The sequence below is a fragment of the Phyllostomus discolor genome, chromosome 1, assembly GCF_004126475.2.
Source record: "Phyllostomus discolor isolate MPI-MPIP mPhyDis1 chromosome 1, mPhyDis1.pri.v3, whole genome shotgun sequence".
NCBI lineage: Eukaryota > Metazoa > Chordata > Mammalia > Chiroptera > Phyllostomidae > Phyllostomus > Phyllostomus discolor.
The window spans coordinates 100,235,219-100,249,040 of record NC_040903.2 but is presented as its reverse complement, the minus strand read 5'-3'; the positions used below and the strand labels follow the sequence as shown (position 1 = coordinate 100,249,040).

Sequence of the window (13,822 nt, the reverse complement as noted above, 5' to 3'; positions counted from 1 at the left end):
AGCCACCTGCTTTGCACCCCTCACTGGGTCTGCTCGTTGCCTCTCGAGCCCAGGGTCTGCCACTGGGTCCGTCAGCTGCCCCTGCACTTCTGGGGTCCACCAACTGCTGCTGGCGCCCTGCGTGCCCGCGTCTGCCCACCACTGCTTTTTCCTGCCGGAACCCCTCGAATCTTCTTCCTAGGCTCCTGACTCCACCCCTCCTTACCGGTCTGGATGAATGGTTGTCAGACTTTCGTTCAGTTCATTTCTCGCTGTTCTGGTTGTTTTTTGTTTCTAACTTTTTATTGTCCTTAGTTTTGGTTGTGCAAGGAGGCACAGTGTGTCTACCTATGCCTCCATCTTGGCCAGAAGTCAAGTTCATTGTGATTTCCATGAAGGTTTCTTTTGAAAAAATTCTTGCTGATGAATAACATGATGTCAAATGAAAAGAAGACAACAAAATACTTCACTGAATACTTAAATCAAGATGCTCCCTTTTGATTTGATTTTATTTTTAAATTTTTTATTTATTGATTTTAGAGAGAAAAAAGAAGAGGGAGAGAGAGAGATATTAATTTGTTGTTCCACTTATTTATGCTTTCATTAATTGCTTCTTATATGTGCCTTCACCAGGGATTGAACCCACAACCTTACTATGTCAGAAAGATACTCTAAACAACTGAGCTACCAGGCTGGGGCTAGGATCCTCCTTTTTTAATGTAAAGGTAAATATAAATCAGAGAGGAATTTAAGAAAATTTTTTAAGAAATAACAATTTTAGGTAAGCAATTGTAAGGAAGATGACAATCATACATGCCAAGGCTACATGATTCTTCCACAAGCCCCAAGGAGAGGTGTCGATGCCCTGGTTTATCAAGAATTCTTCTCCAGTACATCTGAAATGAAACAGAAAAGGCATAACTGCATTCTTAGCATCAGTCCATTTCTACTCATTGTACTTGCTGTCCCTCAGTTAAAGGAACCCTGTAGGTTACCAAGCCTTAAATAACTATCCCTTCATACACAATAGGTAATGGTCAAGGAGTGCACACAATTCTACTAGATACCATGCTAAACAACCTGCTTATAACAGTTTAGTTAATCCTTAAAGCAACTCAATAGGGTGGATATTATACACATTTAAATGATGAGGAGATTAAGGTTTAAGGAACTTGGCCAAGTTCACAGACTCACACTTTGAACCAAGGTGCTGTCCTCTCCAGATTCATTTGTTTACAAATCTATGATGCTGCTCCCTTCAAAAGGCAGAGAGACATTTAGCACTTACTGAGTGCTAAAACTTAATTTTCCACTTACTCCCAAAGAGGAAAACCTCAGCTTTGACAGGTGACATCTAAGGCCCTTACCAACTCCATCAAAGCTCTTTACAGAACTCATTACTCACGAATCAGCCATACAAAAGAAATGCAAGCTAAGAATTCTAAACCTAGAAAAACAGGTGAGGAAGGGCTTCCTGACAGCTGCTCTCTGTCAGCTCTTGAGCCAAGACTGGGAGGAGCAGGCCCATTGTGAGGGGGAGGCCTTAGTGGAAGCTGGAGTAGAGCAGGGTGGAGGAGCCCGGCCTCGGGTTAGGTCAGCACCTGGTACTGAAAATAACTGGCACAGCCGAAGTAAGGATCTGGTACCATTTTCATACAACTCATGGAATTTAGCAGTTCAAAAAAAATTCACACCCAGATCAAAAGGGGGTGAATGGGCCGAATAAAGAAACCTCTTCCCACCTAGAGGTTTCCTGGTGGTACAGTTGACCCTTGAACAATTCAAGGCTTAGGGGCAATCTCCACACACAGTCCAAAACCCACACATAACCTTTGACTCCCCCCAAATTTAACTACCAATAGCCTACTGTGGATGGAAACCTGATTGATATCACAAACAGTTGATTAGCACATATTTTATATGTTACATGTATTATATACTGTATTCTTACAGTAAGGTAAGTTAAAAAAGAAAATGTTAAGAAAACTATAAGGAAGAAAAATAGACTTACGGTATTTATTGAAAAAAAAATCCCTGTATAAGTGGACCTGCACAATTCTTACCTGTGTTGTTTAAAAACCAACTGTACTTCAGAACAGCAATTAGCACCATTATTCAGAATTATTTCTGTTCTATTCAAATGGTTGTGAGATTCAGAATACCAGAATTCTCTTTTCTCTCATTAATTAACATATCAAAATCAAACCACTAATAATCATTGAAAAGGAAAGCATCATTTTATAAAGCAACATCCTCTAATTTCGTTAAAATCTGCCTTTCTACTTTATTAACATTACCCCCCAAAATGGGATTTTCTTCTCAGCTTGCTGAAATATGTGTTCCTTTCTGTAGAAGACACATCCTTCCATAGGCACTATTCCAAGTCAATTTAAAAAGCAAAATAAAAAATTGTGCAGACTTTGATTTCATGATGCCTCTTAAACTTAGGAGGAAGAGACAAGTGCCAGGACCATGGGAGGAAAAGCTTTGCTCCCTCTCCAGTTCCACTGCCTTCACTCCTGGCCATGGGTTGCGCTCACAGGAAGCCATAAGTTGATGGGCCCATACACTTCACATAACCTAGCAGTACAGACACTATACAGTCTTTCTAAAATATCAAAACACCTATTTTGAAAGACCAATGTTCTGAAAATCATCTCACACTCAAAAGCAAAACAGCAAAAGGATTTTTTATAAACAACTCAAAAAACAGCACATAAGAAACATTTCTCTGACTTAAGTACAATTTTGACTATAGTAAATATCTAGGAGTTGTACCATAATTTCATATGCATTAGTGGACAACAACTCACTTTACAGGTAAGAAAACTAAGTCTCAGAGAAGTCAGTGTCCTGAAAAGGACTCACACCATCTCTAAGCCCGGTGGCCTTTCTCCATCACAACACACAGTAAGCAAACCCATTATGATGCTGAATGCAAACTTACATTGCAAATCTACAGGTATCATTTCCTGTTACACTGAGTCCAGGGCAGAAGTTTTGTCCCGAAAATTCATTATGCTGCAAAGCCTATAATACAAGGGAGAGTGAGCAAAGTAAATAGTTTTAATTTCAAAATTTCCAAAGAGTTATCATGAGATCATCATGCTACTTTAATGTTTATTGAATTTCTGAAAACAAACTAGGCTTCAAATTCACAGTCTTTGTCACACCAAAGCAACTAAAGAGATTTTTTTCTGGCATTCAAGAGAACTGGAGGAGGGATTTTGAATTCTCACAAAGAAAAATATTTTGCCAAGAGTCCTCTGGCTATATTACAACACAGTATTTTCCTCCTTCTCTTTTCAATGTTATAAACCTATCAACACTGAAAATGATACCATGGTTTTCAATGACTATTGTTAATTTCTGGTAACATATTTTGTATGGTTCTTTTTCTTATCAAACCCAGTTATTATTCTTGAAAATAAGAAACTCAGTTATATTATATTAAGACATGGTTTTCTTTACAGTTGATTAGATTCTAAAGCCAATAGTGGCTATGATATTATATGGTCTCCATTTTTCTTCTAACTTGACTTTCAATATAAAATATGTAGTCTAGGCTCCCATCCTCTCATCTATTTCCTTGTTGAGCTGAAAACCAACTACATATTTTACATCAATTGGTCAATCTTCCTCCTTAACTGTATCTCCCCACCCTTCACCTCCCTCACACAACAGTGTGACTGGAAAGCCAAGTTCACCCAAGGCTTAACAGGAAACTGTCCTTTTCACTGCTCCTGAAAGGAAATTCCTGGGAGACCTCCACAGCTCATGTCTGGGGACATGAGACGGTCAGGCTTTACTCTGATTGCTCCTAGTGTGGGAACAGTAGCCTAGTCACAGGGACAGGAGAGGAGAACTTACTGCATAGCCATATCGAGGAATACTCAGGTACTGAAGCCACGAGAGCCAAGGCACAATGGTCCGGAGGTTGACCAACAGGCCTGAAAAAATCTACAGAGAGCAAATGCAACATCAGAACTGGTGGAGTGATTTCATGAAGAATTCTGGAGGTTCCCCTCTTTAAGTCCCTACAACCTTATAAACATTTCTGCTAAGGCCAACTCTTTCTTGAAATTCCTTCCACTACTCCAAAGACTTACTGCATCCTCTCTGCATATGTATTCTCCTCTACAGCTGACACTGTGGTTTAAAAGGAATGACAATATATCCATATTTCATTAAATCAGAAGATCCTTAATTGCCGAGGCTTTTCCTTTGTCTGTAACAGCACCCAGTGGAAGGTCCATAGTCCTGACTGTTCTAACGCTGCAAGCACTACACGTTCCCACCAACAGACATGCAGAACGCATCCTGAGCACCCCATGCCCCTCTATGCTTCCACAACACGGTAGGTGGTGTTACTGACACGGGTTTGTGTTCTATCTCCACATGACTGTAGGAATAATTTGGGGTTCAGAATGCATGCTTAAAATGACCCAAAGCCTAGACATAATGTGGCAAACTGCATCATAACATGTGGTTGATACCTTCATTTAAAGTGACCAAAAGCAACATTGCCATGGAGAGCCCAGGAAGGACCGCTCCAGCCAGAGGAGGCTAAGTGAGAGGAGGTTCCTACAAAATGCCCCCTAACTGGCCGCCACCCTGTGGGGATGGGCAAGACAGTGACAATGATGCTGTGGGAATGCATGTTTCTGATCCATCAAAGTGTTCCCGTGTAACATCTCTCAGTAATATATGGTTTTACATGTGTTTTCAAAGCTCTCTATATAAACCATTAAATAATCACAAATCAAAGCATCTAATACATCAAAAAAACATTTTTATATATTGAACAACATTTTATTTATTGGATGACACTACTGGAAACATATGCAAGGTTTATCACTTTCACAATAATGGTCAGATAGGTCGTTTTCAATGGCAAGAGTGTGCTATTTACAAACTTTTACATACATCTACTCCTACTCCAACAGAAAGAAATATATATAGTTAGTAAATAAGACTAAGTATCCCTGTTTACTTGAATGTGCTAACTGGGTCCTTCACCTGTTCATTCATCTATGTGCATGCAAGATTCAAGGACATAGGCAAACAGGGTTAAATAACCATTAAAAAAAGGGTAATAAGAAATATATTGATATAAGCAAATGTCAAGAACCCAGAAAGGAGGAGACCTAGTGCTGTGTGGACTTTGGAATATTTCACTATTTTTAAAACAGTTCATTTCATAATATAGGAGGAACCAAGATAGTCACCCAAGCCACATACTGTTCTGCCTCCTGTGGAGCTCAGCCTTTCTCTGGGAAAGTATTTGATCAAAACAAACCATCTCACCTGCTGGGTAAATAAGCCAGCAGTTCTCCAACCCCAGCATGGAAGTCAGGCAACTAACCTGTCATTTCCATGAGGGAATCTTTCAGTTGAAATATTTCTGCTTTTGAAGTTCCCAGTCACCAAGGTTTCACTGTAGGCCACCAAGAAACATCTTTGAAACTCTCACATGTAACAAGATGTTAACTAAAGTTATAGTAATCAAATTAGAACAGTAGCAAAAAGGCTGGGTAAGGTAGAGAAGAAGCTGATATACTCTCTAACATAAGCCATCTTTTAATAGATGGCTTCCTTAAAGCTAAGAGTCCCATTGAAAGGATCCTCAAAGCAAGTTTTACCTCACAGGTGAACTTGCTGGGATGAAAGAGGGGAAATAATGACGTCTCAGAGAAGCACAGTTCCCACTCACCATCATAAACACAAAGGAGATGGTCATGAGAAATGTTGCTATGGACACCACACTGTGACCTGCTGCTATGGCCAGAGCCATAGCACTGGCCGCATAAGCCACCATCATAAGGGTAAACATCATGATGAAGAAGGACTCCACCACTGGCTTCAATCCTTAGGAAGAAAAGAGGGGGTTAATTCAACCACCTAGGTCACTGTGTATCTGGGATACACAGATACATTGTTTATTGTACAAATATTTTAAGAAACAATCACCAGAATGAAAAATCCACCCTTTATCCAACCACCCTGAGTCATGGATTTCATTGTCCCCTCGCATGACCACATAGAGTTATTCAGTTTTCTTTTTTACACTACTGTATAAGCACTTGTTCACGTAACACCTGTGCTCCTTGTTGTGTGATTACTAACAATTGCTGAGAGCCTGGGACGAGGGCTGGAGGCAACACATTGGCCGGACTTCTGCTGCCTTCTCCCTGAGAAGGGAACTTGTCAAGAGCACATTCTTTTCACCCAGACAGCCCCACATTACTCACTGTTTGCTCTAACTGTGGGAGTGAGGAAACTGGGAATATCAGGATGATGCAACCTCCCAGCAGTTCCACTGTCTGAGGGAGGGTTGCAGAACTCAGGTCTCTCAGACAAAGTACCACAGACCTGGGGATTCAGGAAACACCTTCTAAACTATAGTGGGCACCATTCTGGGTCGCACACTCTGAAGAGTTTGGGACAGACATAGGGACACTAGTCAGGAGCCTGATGATCCGGGCTGTGTACCTAATTTTTAAAGACACATCCGTCATTCATAAAATGGAAGTTGAAACTCAATCAGTGTGCCTTCTCCTATGGTGCTTTCTCAAAAATATGTATATTACTAGTCTCCATGTATGTGTACACAGTGAAATATATGTAAATTCCAAGGCAGAGAGCCTGGGGAGAATCCTTAACACAATGCACCCATGAATCTGTCTTCATGCACTTAAAAAGTATTCTTACTAAAACAATAAACCCCCAAAGTTGCTATCTTTCAGTTTATATGTGTGTGTATACATACACACATAAGAACATAAATGCATAGGTAATAAACATCACAGCTCCAGCTCCTCCAGCAAAGTCTCAATTACTTATGAATTCTTTGCATGTCTGTATATGACACAAACCATCACTGAGTAACATATCATTTTATAAAAGGTATAAACATTAGTGTGGGAAAAGTCTTGCTATAAATGTACTCAGAGAATAGTTATTTCAGAGTGTACACAATAGACAGACACTTCCTTATCTCATGGTTTGTTTTATAGTTTCGAGAACCAAAACCATTCTTGCAAAAAGAAATCAGCTTCCCCTCACATCCAACATTACAGACAGGCACTTACTTTCTTATTGCTTACCTAACAAGAAGTAGGTTATACAAGTAAATATAATACTTGGTAACATTCTCATGGACAGTAAATCAGATAACAGTTTCCCAAAGAAATAAGATGACACTCTATAGTATCCACTGATATATTCATGCCTAAAAGACAAAAATTCACACCACAAATCCCATGTGAGTTTAGGAAGGCACAGACCCAGTGATTAAGCCACTTGCTCCATAGATCTGCTGCCACCAGGGGTCTAACAACTACAGCTTCCACATCCCCCAGGTTAACCCACCACCCTCACCCAGTCAGCATCAGGCACCATCTCAGGGCCTCGCCTCCCCTGACACATCATCATTCCCAACCTGCTCTGTGCGATGACCCCTCTTCTCATTGTAGAATTCCCTCCTAAGGCCGCCCACTTTGCCCTCAGAATTTCCACTCCAGGTGAACACATTCTAAATCTCCTCCCTCCCCTCCAACACTGGATTTCCCTGAAAGGCAGCACTCTGTAGCTGATCTCAGTGGTCACCAGGGACTTTGCTTTCTCCCACTTCTGATTATGAAGGTGGTGCTATTCCCGACATCCCCCAGTGCAGCCCCGAAACACTAAGCCCCTTTCACTTCTTCCATTCCCGTGATGGAAAAACAACGTGGCACGTCTTCCCTCAGTGGTCCTGCCTCCCAACTGTGGACCCTGTCAGCTATCACATCCTGTTTGCTCCCCAGTGAGGACCTAGATCCTCCTTTTCCTGATATCCTCCTCCTGTGACTGACTCCAAACTCCTGCACCAATGTCCTCTTTCTCTCCCTCTGTAATGATTCCTTCCCTCAAGCATGCACATATGGGAAAATCTCTTCCAACTTTGAAAAACATGGGAACCAAACCAGCCTGCACTTTATTTCACGCTTCCTTCTGGCTCTTTCCATTCTCCCCTCCATTGAGGAATAAGCTTGCTCTATATTCTCTGTCACCTTTACATCCTCACTTTCAGTTTAGTGTTTAACCTGGTTCTTTTCCTCTACCAAGTCCCAAAACTTTTTCATGTGAAGGCCATCACGATTTCTTAGTTGCTACAACAAAAGCTCCTCTTCAGCCTCTATTGCTTCCATTCTCTGTACCATTAGCATTTGAGGCTATGCCCTAATCTTGAAACTCCTTTTGCCTGGGTCACAGGCCCCTTATGCTCATGATTCCCCTCCCAGACCTGGCTGCTTTTTCTCGATGATCCCTAGTAATCCCCAGGAACCAATCTGTGGCCCATTTCAGTATGTGACTGGTCTGACCAATAACCCTGACACTGGACAGCCCCATTCCTGGAACAGAGACACGCTTACATAAAAAGCTTCTTCTCAACCACAAAGAGCTCCACAGATGACATAGTACTGAAACACTGGTTGGTTGTCAGGAAGAAGAGCACCCCAGCTCTGCAATGAGAGAAGAGAACAAAAGCACTGCAATCAATCAAGCATTCTTAGATCAATCTTCTACCTGCAAAACTCTTTCCTCAAGTGATATCTCATGACATTGAACAAAGGTCCATGTTAAAACAGTGAGGGGAGGGAAGTACAAGTCCCCTCAGGTCACCCCCAGAGTCTCCCCAGTGGGGTCTCTGGAACTCTATATAGCATAGGTTGAAATTCACAGTTGCCATGGATTGAACTATCTCCCCCAAATTCCTATGTTGAAGCCCTACCACTCAATGTGAAGATATTAACAGGTAGCATCTTTGGAAGGAAGTTATGTTTAGATGAGGTCATGGGGGTGGGGCCCTCAGGAAGGGATCAGGGTCTTGAAGACAAGGAAGAGATGCCAGGGCTCTCCTGTGCCACTTGAGGACTCAGCAGGGAGCAGAAAGCCAGAGGAGGGCCTCTTCAGATCCCAGCATGGTGGCACCCACATCCTCCAAATTATAAAAACAGATTATCTGTTATTTAAGCCATTCAGTCTGTGGTTGTTATGGCAGCCAAAGTGATGATTACAAAGGTCATAAAAATGCCACCACCTTTAACTTTAACTAATGAAAATACAAGTACCACCTTAAAGCATGAACAGAGAAATAGTCAAAACCTGCAAAGGTTAGAAACCTCTCTTAGCCAGTTTGTCACAGTTGAGTAAAGAAGGAGCTAAGACACGAGGGGACCAAGTGAAAGACAGTGGAAGGAAAACTCTGTCGACACATCATACACATTCATCTCACAGTCATGAGAAGGACCTGTGTTTGTCCTTGACAACCCACTGCCAACGTGGCTACCTGTGCGCTCAGAAAGACAGCAAATCATGCTCCTAAAGGAAAATTATCTTGTGTATATGTACAAAGAGGAAGACTATTAATGCTTCCCTGTCAGTAAAATAAGGTCTAAAAGGAAAGTACTCAGTTCATCTACACTTTGATGGAACTACAAATTTTATGAAAGAATGCCCACATCCCCAAAACAGTGTTGCACTTCCCTGCACAACTGATAGGGGACTCAAGACTTGGAAAATTTTAGCTTAAGGTAAAAAGTTGTAAGTCTAGCAAGTAACGTGTATGTGAAGCTTTTGTTTCAGAAACTACAGATAAGGCCCATCCTGGCTCCTGGGAAAAGCAGCCAACCTCCTGGGGCACTGGCTAGAGATTACTGCCTGGGGACATATTGGAGGCATCCGGGCCTTTTGTGTGACCACCCCACCCCCCCATGGGAATAGCTAACTGCCAACAGGAAGGCTGCAGCTTCACTCACCTAATCCTCCCTGAATTTCAAAGCCCTCACCACACCTTGTTTGTCCTCCCCAACCCCCTTATAAAAGATCTGGCCAGGAAAGAGAAGGGGAAGATGGTTTGTTAGGGTATGAACCCGCCATGTTCTGGGATCGCTGGCCATCTGAATAAAGGACCCATAAAAGATTCAATTGCTGTCACTGCTTATTGGATTTGGTAGTGACAGGCAGCCCGAACGCCAGTGTCTTTTCTGGTTACACAGCCACACAATTTAATTGACATTGAGGACCTGAGTGGAAACTAAAAGGGATGAAGTGGTACATTATTTAAATGACACAAAAGTAAGAGAGCATTTAAAAAATGTAAACCCAAGTGTACAAGCCCCAAAACAGAGTCCATAGACACTAAGTAATTGTTTTAACACCAAAATGATAATAAAAATAATAATCAATAACTTAGGCATCAGGCTGTATTAAAAGTAAATGTTTAAAAAAGAAAGAAGCAAATAAAAATTTTTAAAGTGAATGTTTATACAGTCATGAATAAATGAAAATGGCCGAGAAACATTCCACTGAACTTGTTGTTTTATATCTGACAGTCCAATAACGTTCATAATGATTTGAAACTATAGCAGATACTGAATTGCCTTTTAAATTATAAGAATTTATTTTACACTACTAAATATTTCTTGTTAAAGAATTTAATGTATTCATTTGTTTATTTTTATTTATTTATTCTTGATCAATTTTAGAGAAAGACAGAGGAAGGGAGAAAGAAAGAGAGAGAGAAATCAATTTGCTGTTCCACTTATTTATGCATTCACTGTTTGATTCTTGTATGTACCCTGACTGGAGATCAAAAGGGCAACCTTGGCATTGATACCAGTATATGGGGACGATGCTCTAAAAAACTGAGCTACCTGGCCAGGAAGAATTTAAAGTATTCTAATTCTTTTCAAGGTAGTACTCCATGTTACAGTTAGGAAACACTGAGTCCCATCTACCTCCTCACATCAAACAAATAAAAAAAAATAGAAAGGAAAGTAACTCTAACTCACATGCAATGAAAGAAAAAATAGATAAATTGGACTATGTGTATCAAAGAATACTACCAACATACTGAAGAGACAACCCAGAGAATGGCAGAAAATATCTGTAAATTTGTATCTGATAATATACAGCATACATAAAGAACTCTTACAGCTCAACAATAAAAAAATCCAATTAAAAAGTAGGCAAAGAACTGGAATGCACATTTCTCCAGAGAAGAGATAAAAGGCCATTAACCACATGAAAAGATATTCACCATCACTAATCCCATTGCAAATCAAAACCACAATGAGATACCAATTCACACCAATTAGGGAGGCTGTTAGAAAGAAAAACACTAAGCATTGCCCAGGCTGGGGAGATACTGAACTTGGCTCCCTGCTTGGAGAAACTCAAAATGGTGCAGCTGCTATAGGAAAACAGGATGGAAGTTCCTCAAAAACAATTAATAGAATGCCAAATTATCTGGTAACTCCGCTTCTGGGTATATATCCAAAAGAATTTAAAGCAGAGACTCAAACAGATATATTCTTATACAAGCACGTTCATAGCAGCAGTATCCATAACAGCCAAAGGCAGAAACAACCTAAGTGTCCATGAACAAATAAATGGGTAAACAAAATGTGGGGTATGCATACAATGGAATATTATTCAACCTTTAAAAGGAAGAAATTCTGACACAGGCTACAACATGGATGAACTAAACTGTGAAGGTATTATGCTAAGGGGAATATGCCAGCCCCCAAGGACAAATCATGCACGATCCACTTATATGAGGCACCTCCAGTGGTCCAATTCAGAGACAGGAAGTATATGGTGGTTTCCAGTAGCAGGGAAAAGGGGGATACAGAGTTACAGTACATTGGGTACAGGGACTCAGTTTGGAAATTTGAAAAATATTCTGGAGTTCATGTGAGTGGTGATGGTTGCTCAACAATGTGACTGTAATTAATGCCACTGAACTGCACACCTAAAACTGGATAGGAAGGTAAATTTTATGTTTTGGGTATTTTACCACTATATACATACAAAAATTAACTCTTGTATTCAACCTTCAATTCACTGACTTATCCTACTCCTCAATTTTTCCTATACTTGTCTGAAATTCATATTTTTAATACATTTTCCTAACTTTGAAAAAAATAACAGCACTTTCTCAAAGTCAAGATTCAAATGTACTCACCTATTCTGGATTCCCGTGGGATCCTTTTTTAGATCATAGAAAATGGCACCAATAGCCAGTCCCAGGATGACTGTTACAATTATCTTTTCAAAAAGAAAAAGACAAGCAAGACAAGATTTTCAATTAAAGGTAAAAACTTTATATACCATTTATTGTTACAATAAGCAAATCATTCCACTGAGATAGATACTTTAAATGACTTGGCCAAAGTCCTCGGGAAAATATAACACAGTTCATGTTACTAGACTGCCCTCTAAATTAAAATAAAAATCAGTTTATCTGTGTGCTGGGGAGACTGAAGGAGAACGAAATAGACCACTGGAAACTTGAAGGTGCCACCCAGGCCTTCCCAGGCTCTGCCAGTTCAGGGTCCCATCCAGACCTCTGGGCCTGGGAATGCCAGATGGAGCAGAGAACAGTGCAGTGTCTAGCAAAGCCGTTGGCAGAGTAAAATAAAGTCAAGTGACTAAGAGTTCTTTCCTGCATTTTCAACCTTCACGCTACAGAACATGCATAACTGTGTTATATTTCAAGAGGTCAAGTGAAAACAGAATATCTTTACTCTTAACATTAAAAATAAATTCAATTTTTAGAGCACACACAAAATATATAATACTACTAGAATGTTGTACAATAAGGAAGTAGAGGTACATCACTTTTTTTAAGATTGATAAAATGTCTCTTAACGACATTTTATAAGTGAAGGGTTAAGGACTGTATTTGGATATAATTTATTTAAGGAAATTCTACTTATTGTACTTTTAAATTGTATTGAAATATAAAAACATAAGAAACAGTAATAAAAACATTAGCTATCCCAGTATGTACCTTGGGATCTTCAAAGTTAAAGTTAAAAAAGCATTGGCACTCCCAATGCTTTGTTTCTTTTGCATTCAAACTTGATATCTCACCCTAACAGATTATCAGTACTATCATTAGGATGTTTCCTAAAGGTTTCAAAATTCTAAAAGTATTTCCAAAGTCAGCTTTCAAACATATTGATAAAATAATTAATTCTGCAACATTGTTGTATTTTTACAAGGTGCTTTTATGTTTTTTTTATGTTATTCTTTCTTGTATTTAAAAAAAAAAAAAAGCAGACGAACACTGTACAGGAGATGCCATCTGTGTCTCTGGCCGCTGTTCTGAACAGAAAAAAATAAAAAATAAAAAATTCCCTAATGTGTGACTGCATCTTTGTTCAAGTGTGTTTACCAACATTTCTCAAGGCAAGCTTTGAGGGATGTGTATGGCCATCACTACAAAAATTGATCCATAGTCAAATGTTTAATATACTAATAGAAACAATGAATCTCCAAGAGATATTCTAATATTTTCCAAATTGATTTGATCAGAAAACAGGTAGTACATTAAATGAACATTAACTCTTCTTAAACAGACAATCTATTCAGTCCAAGATCTTCCAAATATAACCTTTTGTTAAATGCATTATCACAAGCAGTCTGATTCAAGTAAATGATTAGTTCAAACCTCAGCATAGCTATAACACTACAGATACAAGATTTATCATCAGGAAGCCATAAAACATTTCTTAAAAATATATTTTATTGATTATGCTATTACAGTTGTCCCATTTCTTTCTCCCTTTTCTCCCTCTCGCCCTGCACCCCTCCCCAGCATTCCCCCCCCCTTAGTTCATTGTCAGGATGGGCAGGGTAGGACAAGTGGGCATCTAGCCCACTTACAATTAGCATTTTGGACTACAAATGCTTACAATTAGCATTTTGGACTACAAATATGGCCACCGTTTGGACTACAAGTAATATGGCAACTGAACTCTGACCCAGAAGAGGTGACTGACATCAGACCAGG

At 39.8% G+C, this 13,822-nt stretch overlaps 1 protein-coding gene across 6 annotated transcripts in view; it reads right to left on the bottom strand.

Moving 5' to 3' along the window:
- Window positions 1–444: 444 nt before the first annotated feature.
- The window catches only part of LOC114492854 (broad substrate specificity ATP-binding cassette transporter ABCG2), a 65,523-nt gene continuing 52,145 nt past the window's right edge, over window positions 445–13,822 (bottom strand). For all 6 annotated transcript variants that reach the window (XM_036026697.1, XM_036026706.1, XM_036026703.1 and 3 more), the window contains 7 exons: window positions 11,990–12,072; window positions 8,394–8,483; window positions 7,086–7,210; window positions 5,693–5,847; window positions 3,850–3,939; window positions 2,927–3,009; window positions 445–875 (listed from right to left, as the gene is read on the bottom strand). In XM_036026697.1, the coding sequence (XP_035882590.1) occupies window positions 728–875; window positions 2,927–3,009; window positions 3,850–3,939; window positions 5,693–5,847; window positions 7,086–7,210; window positions 8,394–8,483; window positions 11,990–12,072 (774 nt within the window). In that variant the 3' untranslated portion in view covers window positions 445–727. The remainder of the gene's footprint in view (window positions 876–2,926; window positions 3,010–3,849; window positions 3,940–5,692; window positions 5,848–7,085; window positions 7,211–8,393; window positions 8,484–11,989; window positions 12,073–13,822) is intronic.